The sequence below is a fragment of the Pseudophryne corroboree genome, chromosome 7, assembly GCF_028390025.1.
Source record: "Pseudophryne corroboree isolate aPseCor3 chromosome 7, aPseCor3.hap2, whole genome shotgun sequence".
NCBI classification, from domain to species: Eukaryota; Metazoa; Chordata; class Amphibia; order Anura; family Myobatrachidae; genus Pseudophryne; species Pseudophryne corroboree.
The window spans coordinates 71,576,564-71,595,158 of NC_086450.1; the positions used below are offsets into that span (position 1 = coordinate 71,576,564).

At 47.8% G+C, this 18,595-nt stretch overlaps 1 protein-coding gene across 4 annotated transcripts in view; it reads right to left on the bottom strand.

The window, feature by feature from the left end:
- COL18A1 (collagen type XVIII alpha 1 chain) overlaps positions 1-18,595 on the bottom strand; it is a 333,914-nt gene that overhangs the window by 117,668 nt on the left and 197,651 nt on the right. For all 4 annotated transcript variants that reach the window (XM_063933311.1, XM_063933309.1, XM_063933308.1 and 1 more), the window contains one exon: positions 11,982-12,065. In XM_063933311.1, the coding sequence (XP_063789381.1) occupies positions 11,982-12,065 (84 nt within the window). The remainder of the gene's footprint in view (positions 1-11,981; positions 12,066-18,595) is intronic.

The following is an 18,595-nucleotide window of genomic DNA, read 5'->3' on the forward strand; positions in this document are numbered from 1 at the left end:
CGCAGCTAACACTACTGCCCTCTCTGGGGGAGAAGCTGGCAAGGCCGACTTGAAAAATCGGCGAGGGGGCACCTCTTCGAATTCCACTTTGTAGCCTTGGGATACAGTTTCCATCGCCCAAGGATCCACATCTGACCGAACCCAGACCTGGCTCAAGAGTCGAAGACGTGCCCCCACCGGCACGGACTCCCTCAGTAGAAGCCGGGGAGGACTTCTGTTCCTGGGAACTAGCCGAAGCAGGCGTTCTTTTCCCTCTACCCTTACCTCTGGCGAGGAAGGATGAGCCCCGACCTCTTCTGGACTTATGCGACCGAAAGGACTGCATCTGATATTGTGGAGTTTTCTTTTACTGCGGGGGAACAAAAAGCAAAAAGGTAGATTTACCCGCGGTAGCTGTTGAAACCAGGTCCGCAAGACCTTCCCCGAATAAAACTTCACCCTTGTAAGGTAAAACCTCCATATGCTTCTTTTGAGTCGGCATCACCCGTCCATTGGCGGGTCCACAGGGCACGCCTAGCAGAAATCGCCATGGCGTTGGCTCTCGAACCTAGCAGCCCAACGTCTCTTTGAGCGTCTCTCATATAAAAGACTGCGTCTTTAATATGACCTAAAGTCAATAAAATGGTATCCCTATCTAGGGTATCAAAGTCAGCTGACAAGGTAGCTGTCCAAGCTGCAACTGCGCTACATACCCATGCCGATGCTATTGCCGGTCTGAGTAAAGAACCAGTATGCGTATAAATAGATTTTAAGGTAGTTTCCTGTCTGCGATCAGCAAGATCCTTGAGGGCTGCCGTGTCAGGAGACGGTAGCGCCACCTTCTTGGACAAGCGCGTTAAAGCCTTGTCTACCCTGGGCGAGGATTCCCACCGTACCCTGTCCTGCGCAGGGAAAGGATACGCCATAAGAATCCTCTTGGGAATCTGCAGTTTTTTGTCTGGAGTTTCCCAAGCTTTTTCAAATAACTCGTTCAGCTCATGAGATGGGGTAAAGGTTACCTCAGGTTTCTTTTCCTTATACATGCACACCCTCGTGTCAGGGACAGAGGGGTCATCTGTGATATGCAAAACATCTTTTATTGCAATGATCATATAATGAATACTTTTAGCCACCCTTGGGTGTAACCTTGCATCACCGTAGTCGACACTGGAGTCAGAATCCGTGTCGGTATCAGTGTCTGCTATTTGGGATAGAGAACGTTTTTGAGACCCTGAAGGGCCCTGTGACACAGTCAAAGCCATGGATTGACTCCCTGCTTTTTCCCTGGACTCTGCTTTGACCAGCCTCTTATGTGATAAGGTCACATTTGCATTTAAAACATTCCACATGTCCAACCAATCAGGAGTCGGCGTTGCCGAGGGAGACATCACAATCATCTGCTCCACCTCCTCCTTAGATGAGCCTTCCGCTTCAGACATGTCGACACACTCGTACCGACACCCCCCCACACACAGGGATATATTTATATGGAGACAGTTCCCCACTAAGGCCCTTTGGAGAGACAGAGAGAGGGTATGCCAGCACACACCCAGCGCCAACTGACACTAGAAACAACTTCCCAGATAATATAGCGTTTTTTTTATATATAATTATCTGTGTAATACACTCACTGTGCCTTACAAGTGCCCCCCACCCTACCTCTTTTCAGCCCTGTGTCACCGTGTTCAGCAGGGGAGAGTCCGGGGAGCCAGCTTCTCTGCAGTACACTGTGGAAAAAATGGAGCTGGTTAGTGTTGTGGGACCAAGCTCCGCCCCCTCCAGCGGCGGGCTTCGGTCCCGCTCAATTTTGTATAACTGGCGGGGGATTTTTATAACTACTGCCTCCGCAGCCTATATATACTTATATGCCAGTCCTAGAGGTTTATATTGCTGCCCAGGGCGCTCCCCCTGCGCCCTGCACCCATCAGAGCCTGCTCGTGTGTGTTGTGTATGGGAGCAATGGCGCGCAGCGTTACCGCTGCGCGCTTACCTCAGGGAAGATCAGAAGTCTTCTGCCGCCTTTGAAGTCTTCTTTCTTCTTAAACTCACCCGGCTTCTATCTTCCGGCTCTGTGAGGAGGACGGCGGCGCGGCTCTGGGACGAACGGCGAGTGGAGACCTGCGTTCCGACTCCCTCTGGAGCTAATGGTGTCCAGTAGCCTAAGAAGCAGAGCCTATCACTTAAGTAGGTCTGCTTCTCTCTCCTCAGTCCCACGATGCAGGGAGCCTGTTGCCAGCAGTGCTCCCTGAAAATAAAAACCTAACAAAATTCTTTTTTCAGAGAAACTCAGGAGAGCTCCCTGTAAAGCACCCAGTCTCCTCTGGGCACAGGATCTAACTGAGGTCTGGAGGAGGGGTATAGAGAGAGGAGCCAGTGCACACCCATTCTAAAGTTCTTTATAGTGCCCATGTCTCCTGCGGAGCCCGTCTATACCCCATGGTCCTTACGGAGCCCCCAGCATCCTCTAGGACGTAAGAGAAATACCCAACTCAACCACATGATGGCAGCAACTTGCAACTCCTTTCTTACTAATGACCTTTTTTACTTACCTTTTTTTAATTACCTTTTGTGTGGTACTTTCTATTCAAGGTTTTAGGACAGGCTAACATGATTCTCAGGTGCACACCACTAGCCAATGAAATAGCAATGTTCCATCTTGAAATATCTCCATGATAAGCAGCAATGCACACATTAATTAATACACATTAATATGCAAGGATACATCGTCAAAAAGAGTCTACATTTTACTGCCTGACAGGAATGTGCTGCGACCGAGTTGATGATGCTTTTAATCTGCCATACAAAATGGCTGCCAAGGGCATCAGCTGCATTTTAGTTGATCCCTAAAGGTAAATTTGCAGCATGGACAATTTCCTTTCATTAAAAAACCAGTCGGAAAATGAATAAGGATTTTTTCCATGTTTTGCGGATGTGCCTTTAGTTATCAGTAAGTACAATAGAAATGTCAAAAGCTCTATCTAATCTTGCATATGCTGAGGAAAATTACTGTTCCAAAGCAAATGTCCTATAGAGCTTTCACTCCGATAAAATGTTAATTCTTTACTATCTCTGACTCCAGCAGACGCTAAAAAGAAATATATTGTACTTTTGTAGTATTGTTCACAATTAGCAGCTAGAATTTGTCCAGTAGTATGCCCCACGTGGGTTTTGCACTCAAATGTGTATTTATACCTGAAAAAATCCCCATATGTATATATAACACAATACCGACGCCAGGATCACGCTCCCTCACAATCCTGACAGTCGACATGCCGACTAACAGGGACTATACCCACTCGCGGGTGTCCACAACACCCATAGAGTGGGAATAGAACCTGTGTCGAGCGCACCTCACCACCGAGCCCGCAGCGCAGCAAGCCCGCAAGGGGCTTTTTTGTGCTCCCCCCCCCCCCCTCTGCCGGGCCGGCGTCAGTATGGTGACCGGCAGTCTCCCGACTATCGGTCACGCGAACCCAACCCATATATAACACCTTTCTTCCAACCAGTGCTGGAGAGACAGTGGAGAGGTGGGCACATTCCCCCACATAAAGTGGGATTGCACCCTATATGCCAGCTCTAGAACAATGGACCTCATTGATGAAGTCACTAATGGGGGTCATTCCGAGTTGATCGCTCGCTAGCAGTTTTTAGCAGCCTTGCAAACGCATAGTTGCCGCCCACGGGGAGAGTATTTTTGCTTTGCAGGAGTGTGAACGCCTGTGCAGCAGAGCGCCTGCAAACACATTTTGTGCAAAACAAGACCAGCCCTGTGGTTACTTATCCTGTGCGATGATTGCTGCGACGAGTGACACGGTAATGACGTTAGATACCCGCCCAGCAAACGCCCGGCCACGCCTGCGTTTTTTTCAAACACTGCCAGAAAACGGTCAGTTGACACCCAGAAACGCCCTCTTCCTGTCAATCTCCTTGCGATCGCCTGTGCGACTGAAAGCTTTGCTAGAACCTGTGCAAAACCATGATGCTCTTTGTACCCGTACGTTGCGCGTGCGTATTGCAGTACATGCGCAGATTAGCCATTTTTTTCACTGATTGCTACACGGTGAACAACGGCGGCTAGCGATCCACTCGGAATGACCCCCAATATCCAGTTTCCTAAGGACAAACTTTTATGTTTCCTCAATTAACCACTAAAACCACTGAGAGAATCCATAGACAAAGTAACAATGCGCATCTGCAACGCGCCCAAACTCGACATAACAAGGGAATAGGAAAATCTGGGATCGGTATGAAATACCGGCATTTGGGATGCTGGCGGTCAGAATACAGATGGCGGCATCCCAATCGTGGGAATCACGACAGGGAAAGGGTCGGGATCCCAGCAGTCAGAATGCCAATATCGGAATCCCAGCACTGGTCAGGTTAAGGCTGCGGGGAGGAAGGGGTTAGGTTTAGGCTGTGGGAAGGGGGGTTAGGGATAGATACCCAAGTGTACTGTAAATTTGGTCAACATTAAAAAACACGGGCAAAATTTTTCAAGGACACATATTTAAAACCTTGGATATTAATGCAAATTAAGGACAGTTTGCAATAATGTGAACTGAATGCTAAGAAAGAACACGAAGGGCATTCACATAGGACAGGAGTGTCATAAACCTCCCAGCTATGTGTGCTCACACTTTAAGGATTTTGTTGGGAGGTGTTAAATGGTTGTCAGGGTATTGTGATTGGATTAGAATGGGAATAGGAGGTACTTTGGTAAGGTTTGTGGACGATATTTTTAAAGGCGTTAGGTCAGTTTAGAAGTTGTTTGGAGTATGGTGGCGGCGTAGGTTTAGGAGTAAACCTTTGTGCTGGCCAGTCTCAGTACGGCTTCTGTTTCATGGTTTGTTATGAAAGCTATTTTTCCCTGGGGGCAGTTCAGCCGTGGAGGAGGTTAGGCATGAACAGCAGTGTAGGACAAGGGGCAACACCGGACCAGGTGGGACCTTTCCTTCTCCGTGGCTGGACTGTCACCTCCTAAAGTCAATGCTGATGTGGGCAGATGGCCTCATTGGTTTGGTTGTCCCCGCAAGGATTGGGCAGTCATCCCAGCTTCTGCGAGTCGGATGGGCAAGGATGGTGGCAGTTGGCTCATCCTTGCCTGTCGGGAAGTTGGCACTGTTTATAAGTTTATTGCTAGTGCTTACGCTTAAGCTAGGCCGTTCTTTTCCTGCCACCATACTTTAGTTTAGATTTAAATTTAAATAAAAACTAGTTTAAACCCTCTCAATAAAAAGCTGACCCCTTTCAGCACAATTACAGTCGTTCGTGTGATTATTTTAGATAAGTTGGTGTGCGTGAAGTGTGGGTGCATCGGCTGTAGAGAGTTTAGGAATTTTTATTTCTGCAGCGGGGTACACTGGTATTCTACAGGGAATAACATCCGGGTGTAGAGTTGGATCTTGATCCGAGGCACCAACAGGTTAAAAACTTTGACTGTTCCCAGGATGCACTGCACCGCCTCCTCTATATAACCCCTCCTTCGTGCACAGGAGCTCAGTTTTAAAGTTGGTGCCTGCAGTGCAGGTCACTAACAGAGGGGGCTGCCTGAGGCAGCCCTGAAGACTTTTACTATGCTGACTGAGCCGCAGCACTTGTGCTGAGGCTTCATCACCTCCCCTTTGCGGCGCTGTATACTCCCGCGGCCTGGTTCCCGGGTACTTACAGAGGAGACGCACCGGTATTTTGGCACACCGCCGCTGCATCATCTCCAGGATCGCGTGGCTGCAGGACTTGGGGAGGAGGTAAGAGGGTCCCCCAGGGGGACCCACCGGGTACAAATCGTGATTCGCGCGCGGCCCATGGGAGACGGACCGCGCGGCTGGCGTGGACACTGTACTGCTCAGGGACTCCACTATATCCACCAGGGCAGTAAACGGAGCACAGGCATATATTTTATGCTCCACTAAGTACCGGTGGTGAAGTCCAGCACTGTGGGGATAGAGCGCTGCCTGTAGCACCTCCCTCCAGCTCCGGGTGCCATCTACTGCAGATGTTCCCTGCCCTGGAGCTGCTTTCACTTTCCCCTCACTCCCTGCTGAGACGTGGCGTCATTTTTAGCTAAGGGCCGCTCTCTATGGGATTGCTGGGTGCTGTCTCCTCTGTATAGCTGCCTGTTCCAGCGCCGTGCTTATACAGGACACTTGAGTATTCTACGTGTCATTTGACTGTGTTAGTTAAGAAATAAGCGTGTTGCTGACAGAATAGGTGGTACAATTATTCTGTGATATACATCCAGTACTGCTGTGCATCGTTATATTTCTCTGCATATAAATATCTGCTATTGTATGTAAATTGCCTATCCAGTTCAGTATTATTGTTGTGTACATTATTCCTGCATTGTGTTTGTGACTGAGTGTGCCATATAGCTACTATGGGGTATATTCAATTAAAGTTGGATCCATTCCGACATGTATTTGTCGGAATGGATCCGACAACCCCTATTCAATCCCATCTTAATTCGACTTTTTCAAGTCAAATTGAGATGGGACGCAGAGGAGGAGAAGGGGGCGAGCCGCGGGGAGACCAGCGGGGGGACAGCCGGCGGGCATACAGGGAAGATCAGCGCTACAGTAGCGCTGCAGCAGGATGTCACTCAGCCGCCCGACCTCACGGCAGCTTCCACCCGGCTCCAGCAGCGCGCTATTCCGCCTATCCACGTGCTTTTCGACAAGTCGAATTCATTGACTTGTCGAAAAATTTAGGGATATATTGAATAGGATGAATCAGGATTCGGCCTTAAAAAGTCAAAAACTGACGTCTTTTCGACAGACGGCAGTTTTCGACTTCAATTGAATATACCCCTATGTGTGCTCTCCTTTTCAAGTGTATCACACCCTTGCTATCACTATATTCTGAACCCTGTGAGGATAAGTGCGTCAGGGTCCACATTTATTTGAATATAAATATACATATAAAGTGCTACACAGTCTATACATCTCAGTGTATTTTTTACTGTGGATTTTTAGTCACCCCATACCGATTCATTTCTCTGTTTGTGTCCTGCTTTTATTAGCACATAAATCAGGGGATTGCGGTATTACTATTGTTTGGCTATATTGTACTGTGTGCCCCACGGCTACATTCCTCATAATGTCTGCCACACAGGGCGGGAATTCCGTGGACGCTCTTGCATCAGGCAGTACTGCTTCCACTGCTGCTGGGGATGTGGGTACTGGGTCCCTTACATCTCCCACTCCATCTGTGGCCCCCGTGGCCAACCAAGAGCCACCGTGGGCCACCTTTTTTTGTATGTTAAATACTTTGGTATGACATTTTACGCCCCCTGTGGGACTGCCTGTGCCATTGCAGCCACAAATTGTCCCTGTAGCCAACCCGCCTTGTGCGGACACACTATCACTGCAGATACAGGTTTTGAATAAATCCTTAGTTAAACAGAAGTCTACATCTCAGCCCCCTGGGGCTAAGGGGTCCTCTAAGCATGTGATTTCCTCCTCTCAATCCACTCATGTTTCAGACACTTCTGATGAAGATGGGGCAAATACTGATCCGACTGATTCTGACTCAGCGGACTCTAATGGGGAGCATGTAACTCAGGTTGATGTCCCTGAATTAGTGGAAGCTATCAAAATGGTTCTCCAGATTGATGATGAAGCTGATCCCACTACTGCATCAAAAAAGCCTGACAAATTCAAGCATCAGAAGGTGGCAAAGGTAGTTTTTCCTCCCTCTGACCTTTTACTTGACATACGTCAAGAGGCTTGGGTCTCCCCAGGAAAGAAGTTTGCCCTATCCAAGAAGATGTTGGCTCATTTTCCTATCCCTGAGGAGTTAACTAACAAGTGGGAAACTCCACCGCCAGTCGACTTGCATGTCGCACGGATCGTGGTTTCCTCTTCTCTGCCTGTCACCACTGTTACCTCCCTGAAGGAGCCGACAGATAAGTGTGTGGAGGGATGCCTGAAGTGTATTTATTCCCTAACTGGGGCAATTCACAGGCCCACTATTACGGCCTCCTGGGCTGCAAAAGCTATTGATGCGTGGGTCCAGGTACGCCAAATAGTGTCTGTCTCATATTACCACCGCCTCCCATTATATTGAAGAGGCGTCCTCTGAGGCAGGTATTCTGGTGTCCAAAGCGTCCACTACGTCTATTTTGGCTCACCGGATTCTATAGTTGCGGTCCTGGAAGGTGGACTTAGATCCTAAGAAGACTCTGGAGGTGTTCCCTTTTAAAGGGAGACATCCTTTTTGGAGAAGATCTTAATAAGATCATGACTGACTTAGCCTCTGCTAAGACTGCATGCATTCCTAATACTGCTCCTTCTGCTCCGAAAGCTAAAAGTTCTACTTTGCGTTCCTTTCGGAACTTAGGTAAATCAAAGGGTCAGGGGTACTCGAGCAAGCCTCTTACTTCAAGACCGGTAAGCCCAAATCTAAACAATCCTGGGCTGCCCGTCAGCCTGCTTCCAAACAGGACAAGCCTGCAGCATGACGGGGTGGGCCTCCCCCTGGGGGACCCCAGGGTGGGAGGCCGACTCCTGCAGTTCACCCAGGTCTAGTTAAGGACCACTTCAGAAGCGTGGGTGCAGGAAGTTGTCTCTCACGGGTACGCGGTCTCTTTCAAGAGCCGTCCCCATCGCCAGTTCTGCGCAACGGTCATCCCATCGGACCCGTTGAAGGCGCAAGCTCTTCACTTGGTTGTCCAATCACTCCTGGAGACAGGAGTAGTGGTGCCGGTGTCTATCTCCCAAACAGAGAGGGGCTACTACTCGACCCTGTTTCTAGTACCGAAACCCAATGGGTCTTTCCAGCCTATTCTCAACCTCAAGTCACTGAACAAGTTTGTGAGAGTTTCCAAGTTCCGTATGGAAACACTGCGCTCCATTGTACTGCCCATGGAACCTGGGAACTACATGGTATCCCTGGATATACAGGATGCTTACCTGCATATATCTATTGTCATTTCGCATCAGCAATATCTGCGGTTTGCTATTGGCAACCTCCATTATCAATTCAGGGCTCTGGCGTTTGGACTGACTTATGCCCCTCGGATTTTCACCAAGGTCATGGCCGTGATTACAGCTCATCTCCGTCAACAGGTAATCAGGATCCTGCCATCTCTGAACGACCTGCTGATCCTGGCAAGCTCCCAAGATGTTTTCCTGAGTCATCTCCAGCTCCAGGTGCAATTCCTCACAGCCCACGGATGGCTGATCAATTGGAAAAAGTCCTCCCTAGTCCCTGCATGGCGCATGGTGCACCTGGGGGCCCTGCTGGATACGCTCAGCCAGAGGCTGTTTCTGTCTCCAGAGAAGGTCCTGAGGCTTCAGGACAGGATCAGATACTTCGTCTCTCGCCCAAAAGTGTGTATTCACTCGGCGATGCAAGTACTAGGCCTGATGGTGTCGACTTTCGACATGGTGGAGTATGCTCAATTCCATTCTCGCCCTCTCCAATGGCAAATCCTATCCAAGTGGGACGGTCTGCCTCAGCGGCTCAGGTCTCAAATGATGGTCCTGACTCCGGAGGTCTGCTTATCCCTGTCCTGGTGGCTCCAGGATTAACAGTTGAACAGGGGCCGTCCCTTCTGGATTCCCCACTGGGTCCTCCTGACGACGGACGCCAGTTTACGGGGATGGGGAGCGGTGTTCGAGTAACAACTCTCCAGGGTCGCTGGACCAAGGAGGAGTCTCTCCTCCCCATCAACATTCTGGAACCGCGGGCAGTGTTCAATGCCTTGACACTAGCCCTGCCTTTGTTAAGGAACAGGCCTGTTCAAGTACAGTCGGACAACACCACCGCAGTGGCATACATAAATCGTCAAGTTGACACTCGAAGCTGGAAAGCCATGATGGAAGTGTCCAGAATTCTTCAATGGGCGGAACACCATCTGTCAACAGTATCGGCAGTGTTCATTCCGGGTGTCCTCAACTGGGAAGTGGATTTCCTCAGTCATCAGGACGTACACGCCGGAGAGTAGAGCCATCATCCAGAGGTGTTTCAACTCTTAGTGGACAAGTGGGGCCTACCAGACACAGACCTGATGGCGTCTCAACACAATCACAAAGTTCCGGTCTTCAGATCACGGACAAGGGATCCTCAAGCAGCGTTCGTGGATGCTCTGGTAATTCCATGGAATTTCGACTGCCATACGTGTTCCCTCCGGTGTCACTCCTGCCCATCACTCCATCGTGTCCCAGATGGCATTGGTTGTCAGACCTGCAGGGTCTATCGATGGAACGTCCTCTACTACATCTTCAACGCCCAGACCTCCTCGTTCAGGGCCCTTGTGTCTACCCAGACCTGGCCAGACTGGCTTTGACGGCGTGGCTCTTGAAGCGTCACTCCTGAGGGCAAAAGGTTTCTCTGAGGCGGTCATCCAAACTATGTTGAAGGCCCGTAAACCGGCTTCGGCTCGGATTTACTACAGGGTCTGGAACTCTTACTTCACCTGGTGTGCTGCTAAGAACTACGATGTTTACAAGTTCAGAACCCCATGGCTTCTGGCTTTTCTGCAACAAGGCCTGGACTTAGGCCTTCGTCTGGCCTCCCTCAAGGTTCATTTTTTTCTGCCTTGTCGGTGTGGTTTCAGAGGAAACTTGCATCTATTCCTGACATTCATACCTTCACTCAGGGTGTCTTGCAGATACAACCTCCCTATGTCACTCCTGTGGCTCCATGGGATCTGTCTGTTGTCCTTTATGCCCTGCAAGGGTCTCCCTTTGAGCCTCTTGATTTGGTTGACCTGAAATGGCTTACTATTAAGGTCCTGTTCCTGTTGGCTATTTCCTCTGCTAGAAGAGTGTTGGACTTAGGCGCTTTGCCCTGTCGTCCACCCTTCCTGATATTTCATTGTGACCAGGCAGTTCTCCGTACTCGCCCTGGTTATCTGCCTAAGGTGGTGTCATCTTTCCACCTTAACCAAGAGCTTGTGGTTCTGGCCTTTATCTCTCCTGGTTTGTCTTCCAAATAAAGGTCTTTGGATGTGGTACGGGCTCTCCGTATCTATGTGGAGAGGACTGCCTCCATTCGGAGGTCTGATTCCCTCTTTGTACTGTTTGGTTTTCACAAACGTGGCTGGCCTGCAAACAAGCAAACTTTGGCCAGATGGATTAGAATGGTGATTGCACAAGCTTATAGGCAGGCTGGTCTATCAGCTCCTACTGCTATCAAGGCCCATTCTACTCGGTCTGTTGGACCTTCTTGGGCAGCTCGCCATGGTGCGTCCGCAGAACAATTGTGCAAGGCGGCTACGTGGTCCTCTGTGAACACGTTCATAAGGTTCTATGCCTTTGATACTTCTGCTTCCCAGGATGATTCCTTTGGACGCAGAGTTCTTGTGCCCGCTACAGGAACTGCTTTAGGACATCACCGATGTTATTCCCTGTGGAAGACCAGTGTACCCCGCTGCAGAAAAGGAGATTTATGGTAGACTTACCATTGTTAAATCTCTTTCTGCGAGGTACACTGGATTCCACAGGGCGCCCACCCTGACGCACTTAGCTTCTTTGGGTTTGTATGGCATTAGCCACTGGTCCATTCTCCTGTCGTGAGAACGTGGTTCTATGTGACTAACATCTACTGTCTCTTTACCTGCTACTGCATTGGACTGGTTAACAAAACTGAGCTCCTGTGCACGGAGGAGGTGTTATATAGAGGAGGCGGTGCAGTGCATCCTGGGAACAGTCAAAGTTTTTAGCCTGTTGGTGCCTCGGATCAAGATCCAACTCTACACCCCGATGTTATTCCCTGTGGAATCGCAGAAAGACATTTAACAATGGTTTAACAAGGGGGTACAGCAGTAAGGAAGCGAGAGATGGGGGGGATTGGGTAGGTGGGGCACTCTTTTATTTGTACTGGGCCCCACACTTTCTGAGGGCAGCCCTGCTACACACTGGTGCATGATAAAACTTTATTTAAAAAAAAAACAGAGAAGTGCAGAAGCTATAAAACCTGACCAGCTGGGCAGTATTTTAGTCATGATGATGATGAGTAATGAGGATTACACAATTTCATACAAATACAGATGATGAACTCACCACATCGGAATCATCTCCTTCTTCATCACACTGTAGTTCCGCTGCCCTGGGGTCATTCTTAATTTTTAACTCTGCTATTACTCCCTAAAAAAAACAACATAAGAATATTGTATAAAACCAGCCATCAGTTTGAACACTACATTCAACGATCAAAACGGGTAAAGAAACTGATCAGACAATACGTGTCATCGACACCATCACCCCCCACCATTTAGTACACTTTTCATATAACAGGGAACGCCTGTTGTTGTTAAGTGTTATTAAGTATACATTTATTCCAGAAAATAGACATAGGTGGCCGGATGTGTTGGCTTGCGAGACGGCCAGAGCTCTTGGTTTTTTTAAAGCAGCAAATGCTTACAAGCAAAACCTGGTTGGTTTTGCCTTGTAAACGCTTGCTGCGTTCGACCGGAGTCTCAGAGCTGCGGCCGACTCACAAGCCAACACATCCGGCCAATGGTGTTACAGGTTGAGTATCCCATATCCAAATATTCCGAAATACGGAATATTCCGAAATACGGACTTTTTTGATTGAGAGTGACATAGTGAAATCTTTGTTTTCTGTGGCTCAGTGTACTCAAACTTTGTTTAAAACACAAAGTTATTAAAAATATTGTATTAAATGACCTTTAGGCTGTGTGTATAAGGTGTATATGAAACATAAATTAATTGTGTGAATGTAGACACACTTTGTTTAATGCACAAAGTTATTAAAAATATTGGCTAAAATGACTTTCAGGCTGTGTGTATAAGGTGTATATGTAACATAAATGCATTCTGTGCTTAGACTTAGGTCCCATCGCCATGATATGTCATTATGGTATGCAATTATTCCAAAATACGGAAAAATCCGATATCCAAAATACATCTGGTCCCAAGCATTTTGGATAAGGGATACTCAACCTGTAGTAACATTTTCTAACTTTAATTCACAAAATATTTTTCATGAAATGCTAACTGGCCTTCCAACCAAACCATTGTTCATTACCTGTTACTAGAAACCCAGACACTGTTTAAACTGTGCTGTAGTATTTAATTATTATGTGAAAAGGCGCAAGGCATTGAATAGGTGTTTAAATGGGGAACAGTGGTGCAAGGAAATAGGAATGGTCATCGATTATTTTGCACACATATATCGATCGAACACAAAGGGGGGGATCAATGTACATTTAAATTAGAAATAATGGAGGTCATTCCGAGTTGTTCGCTCGGTAAATTTCTTCGCATCGCAGCGATTTTCCGCTTAGTGCGCATGCGCAATGTTCGCACTGCGACTGCGCCAAGTAAATTTGCTATGCAGTTAGGAATTATACTCACGGTTTTTTCTTCGTTCTGGTGATCGTAATGTGATTGACAGGAAGTGGGTGTTTCTGGGCGGAAACAGGCCGTTTTATGGGAGTGTGTGAAAAAACGCTACCGTTTCTGGGAAAAACGCGGGAGTGGCTGGAGAAACGGAGGAGTGTCTGGGCGAAAGCTGGGTGTGTTTATGACGTCAAACCAGGAACGACAAGCACTGAACTGATCGCAGATGCCGAGTAAGGTTGAAGCTACTCAGAAACTGCTAAGAGGTGTGTAATCGCAATTTTGAGAATCTTTCGTTCGCAAATTTAAGATGCTAAGATTCACTCCCAGTAGGCGGCGGCTTAGCGTGTGTAAAGCTGCTAAAAACAGCTTGCGAGCGAACAACTCGGAATGAGGGCCAATGTCAAAACAGTATATTACTACACCATTTAAACAGGTGAATGAGCAAAAGGTTTTATTGCCACTGCCCTGGACTGCAGGAGCAAGAGTTGCATGCAATGCACATAGACATAATTATTACCAGTTATTCATATAGCGCACACATATTCCGCAGCGCTTTACTGAGAATATTTGCCCATTCACACCAGTCCCTGCCCCAGTGGAGCTTACAATCCATAGTCCCTATCACATGTACACACAGACATTCACACCAGGGTTAATTTTGTTGGGAACCAATTAACCTACCAGTATATTTTTGGATTGTGGGAGGAAACCGGAGCACCCGGAGGAAACCCACGCAAGTACGGGGAGAATATACAAACTCCACACAGTTAGGACCATGGTGGGAATTGAACCCATGACCTCAGTGCTGTGAGGCAGTAATGGTAACCATTACACCACCTGTACTGCCCATCCACTAAACACAATGTAGATTGACTCAGATGGTTAGGCAGCTGCTCTTACAGGTAGTCCGCTCTTCCTATGCCCAAAGATGCCTTGAAACAAACCTTAAATATAACAACTTAAAGATGCCGATGTCCTGCGTGCATGCATAGCTTTTATCAATATTCCAGAATATCGATTTGTTTCTGCAGATTATATTGCTGCGTGTCAATGATAACAGATAAAGCCAAAAGAATGGAAGGGGGCTAGGGGCACTGGGACTGTCCCTATGGGGAAGCCTAGCACTTAACAAGCACTAAGCACCTCCCCCCATCATTCTTTGACCACGCCCACATTAAAACATGATCACGCCCCCTGTCATGAAAGATGTAGAAGCCAAGTTAGGCCTATGAGGGCATATGGGTAGCAACAAGAAGGTAACCATAGAATGTAAATAATGATTGGCCGAAAACCAGTTTAATAATCGAGGATAAGCTAGTTAGCACTTTCCAGACATCACTATTCAATCACCGACTAATTAAGAGATTAACTAAGTGGTTTACATATTTGCTTCCATTATTCCTAACCTAGAACATCCACTTCTTAATAATTTTGAACAAAAAAACATGTTCCCTGATTTAGAGAGAGAGATAATACAGAGCAACAAACCGTGGTAGATTCCAGTTGTCTCTTAATATTTGCACTGCAGTTATTCTGTAGCCAATAGAATTGCTGACATGATGTCACTTTGCGGGAGGGCTTGTAACAAAGTAAATCTTATCTGTACCTGAATCTTGGACACTAAGTACAAAACAAAATCCCACAGTCCAGATGTAACACAAACAGGGACTCGGTCTCTCTTACAACATGGCTATATATTGAATCATCTCTGTATAAATAGCTGAATATGTCCAAGTAGATTACAATGTGTGTGTTCTAGAATTATCAGTGTTTATAGTTAATTGTTACTTCTAATTCAGTTGAACATAAAGTCCTATTTTACCATTGCTATATGACATGTAGTTACAGTAAGTCTTTAGTCAATTCTTAAACAGACGCCATGTCATGCAAACAAAACCAACATCCGCAAAATCCAGTTTGAGAATCTTGTTTTTGTTTTGTTTTTAAACAGGAAACTGAGTGCCGCTACCTGGTGACACTCTAATACTGAGGTTTGGGGAAGCGAAGACTAGTGGGCAGTGAAAACGCTGGGGAGTTAGAAAACGAGTTGCATAGCAACCAAAAGTTTTGTGGAGTCCTGATGTGTTACACTAAGGCAGGATAATGAGTAGATTTGGGGTTGATGATCCTGAAGAGGACAGGAGAGGTTCCCGTCCAGTGGAAGCAGGGAGACTTGACTTGTAAGTAGCCAATGAGAGTAAGGGTATGGGTTATTAGAAGCATGAGTGAAGGGTGGTGTGGGATACAGTTTCCACTGGAGGATGTTTCCTGTACATTGGGCCAGATGTATGAAAGTGCGCTGTGGTTTCTGCTGACCACAGCGCACCTTAAGCCTGTATGTTGCGCTTCCCCCTAATGTATGAACGGAGTGTTAACGCCGTGTGCATTGTCCGCCGCGCGCCCCCACCGCTTACCGCTTCCCCGCAGTGGTGACTGTCAAACGAAGGGCAGAGGCAATGTATGATTGCCTCTGCTGTGACTTTTCGACTCTTAAGTCCGCCGGGCCGGAACGCCTCCCCCGGCCAGGCGCTGTGTGTTACCCTCAATCATGGATGTGCTGTTGTTGTTTTTTTTTATAATGAAATTGAGATGAAAAAAACTTTATTGTTCCTGGACAAACCTCCGGCGGCGCATGAGCCGGAGGCTGCTAGCAGTGCCTGCTGGAAGGAGGGGAGAAGGGCGCATGCGCACAGACTGCTGCGCCGATAACAGCCTCGCCGATGTGGAAGAAGGCATATCACACTACAGGTGACATAACGCCCTCCCACATCGGCAGGCATGCAAATAATACATTGTGGCGGCGGGTGGGGGCGTATCACCACGATAATGTGGTGATACGCCCCCAGGCACATAACGTCCGTTAGGACGTTTTTCATACATCACCCCCACTATCCGTCTCCCTGTCTCACCGTCTGGCTTCAAAAAGTGGCGAACACGACCCCCCCCCACTTGCAGGCACATCCCCCAACATAAATCCAGACGCCACACACAGCTTCTCTCTCCCCCCCCCCAACCACTTGCAAAGTTGCAGGCACATCCCCCTTCAGAAAACAAGACAACCCCCTCAGCTACTCTCCCCCACCTGCAGGCACATCCCCCAACATAAATCCAGTCAACACACACAGCTTCTCTCTCCCTTCCCCACTTACAAGCACATCCCCCTTCAGAAATACAGACACAGCTTCTCTTCCCCTCCTTTCCCCCACCCCAACCACTTGCAGGCACATTCCCCTTCAGAATCTCTCTTACCCCCTCCCCCTCTTTAAAGCCAGCAGCCACGACACTCACTGGCAGGCTGCCAGCTTCCTCTATGAATCCCCTGCGCGCTTAAGGCTGACTTCCGACACCCACCACACAGCCGGCGCCGAACAGCGCACAGCCTATACGCGCATGCGCCTCCTGCTGCCAGCGGCGCGAGCAGGCCGAACGGATGAAGAGCGCATGCGCAGAAATATGCTGCCGATGAGGCCAGCCCAGCCGATGTGGAAAGTGCTCTATCGGCGGACAGGTATGATAACGCACTCACACATCGGCGGGGGCCATCTTCATACATTGTGGCGGCGGCTGCGGGCGTATCACCACGATAATGTGGTGATACGCCCATGGACACATAACGTCCGTTAGGACGTTTTTAATACATTACCCCCATTATTATTAATAGTTAAATATATAGTGTAGCATATTCTGTTACGCTTGGAGGCCAATGTACCATATCTTCTTATGTACAGGAAATGGGATGTGGTCAATTTACCTACACTTAAAATCCCAACGGTCAAAATACCGACAACCATTGACTGACGGTCAAAATACCAACAACCATTGACCGACGGCCAAAGTCCTGACAAGGTCAAAATCTCGACATGGTCAAAATACCGACATTTAAAATGTAGATAGGTCAAAAAGTCTACATGATTTTTTTCATTGAAACTGACTTGTTCATACTTTACCATCCCAGTGGACCAGGATATAATAGTGTGCCTGCGCGAGCCGAGCAAGGGGATGCGGTACACTTATACGGTGTCCATGTTAACCTATGTCGACATACACACACAAAAAACAACGAAGACTTGTGTAAATTTTTCGACCTGTCAACATTTTAAATGTCGGTATTTTGACTTTGCTAGTATTTTAAAAGCCGGTATTTTGACCTTGTTGGGATTTTGACCGTCGAGATTTTGATTATACTGTAGGTATTTCATACTAAACCCCAGGAAACATCCTCCAGTGGCAGCTACATCCCACTTCACCCTTCCCTATTTATTTCTCTGCACCAGCCATTGCCTATAACCCACAGGAGCAGGCAGCTATTATGGCAGCTTATTCTGCTAAATCATACTGGGTGGTTAAGGACAGCATCCTGACAAACATTAGTGAGTAATTTCCTTAAGAGTCTGTGGGGGCATCACATGGGTGCAGGCTGCCGTTGCACGGACAATATGGCGTTTCCTAAACCGATCATCTTCCTTCTGTAGTTTCCGGTCTTACTGAATTGTAAAAGAATATCCTTCTGTTCTAGCAGTGTATTTATAAATGCTTATTCCATCCTATAGCAGCCCTTCCTGCAGCTGACTTTTTCTATTTATCATATCATCTCGGTGCATTCTCTCTTCTAAATTGTACATTTTTAAAATTCTATCACTGCAGCACCCGAGAGCTGACACACATAGGACCTGATTCATGTTTGTAAGTAAAGCATAAATAAAAGCAAGTAAATTTCTGTCTGGAACAAACCATGGGGGTAATTCCAAGTTGATCGCAGCAGGATTTTTGATAGCAACTGGGCAAAACCATGTGCACTGCAGGGGAGGCAGATATAACGTGCAGAAAGAGTTAGATTTGGGTGGGTTATTTTATTTCTGTGCAGGGTAAATACTGGCTGCTTTATTTTTACACTGCAAATTAGATTGCAGATTGAACACACCACACCCAAATCTAATGGGCCCTACTCACTGGCCGAGGTGCCCGACGGCCGATACGGCCGACGAGCGACCCGGCGGCGGGGGGGGCAGTGACGGGGGGAGTGAAGCTTCTTCACTCCCCCCGTCACCCGGCTCCATAGACGTGCAGGCAAATATGGACGAGATCGTCCATATTGGCCTGCATGCACAGCCGACAGGAGACCAGCGATGAACGAGCGCGGGGACGCGCATCGTTCATCGCTTAAGTCTCCACACTGAAAGATATGAACGAGATCTCGTTCATTTATGAACGAGATCGTTCATATCTTTCAAAATATCGGCATGTGTGTAGGGCCCATAACTCTCTCTGCACATGTTATATCTGCCTTCCCTGCAGTGCACATGGTTTTG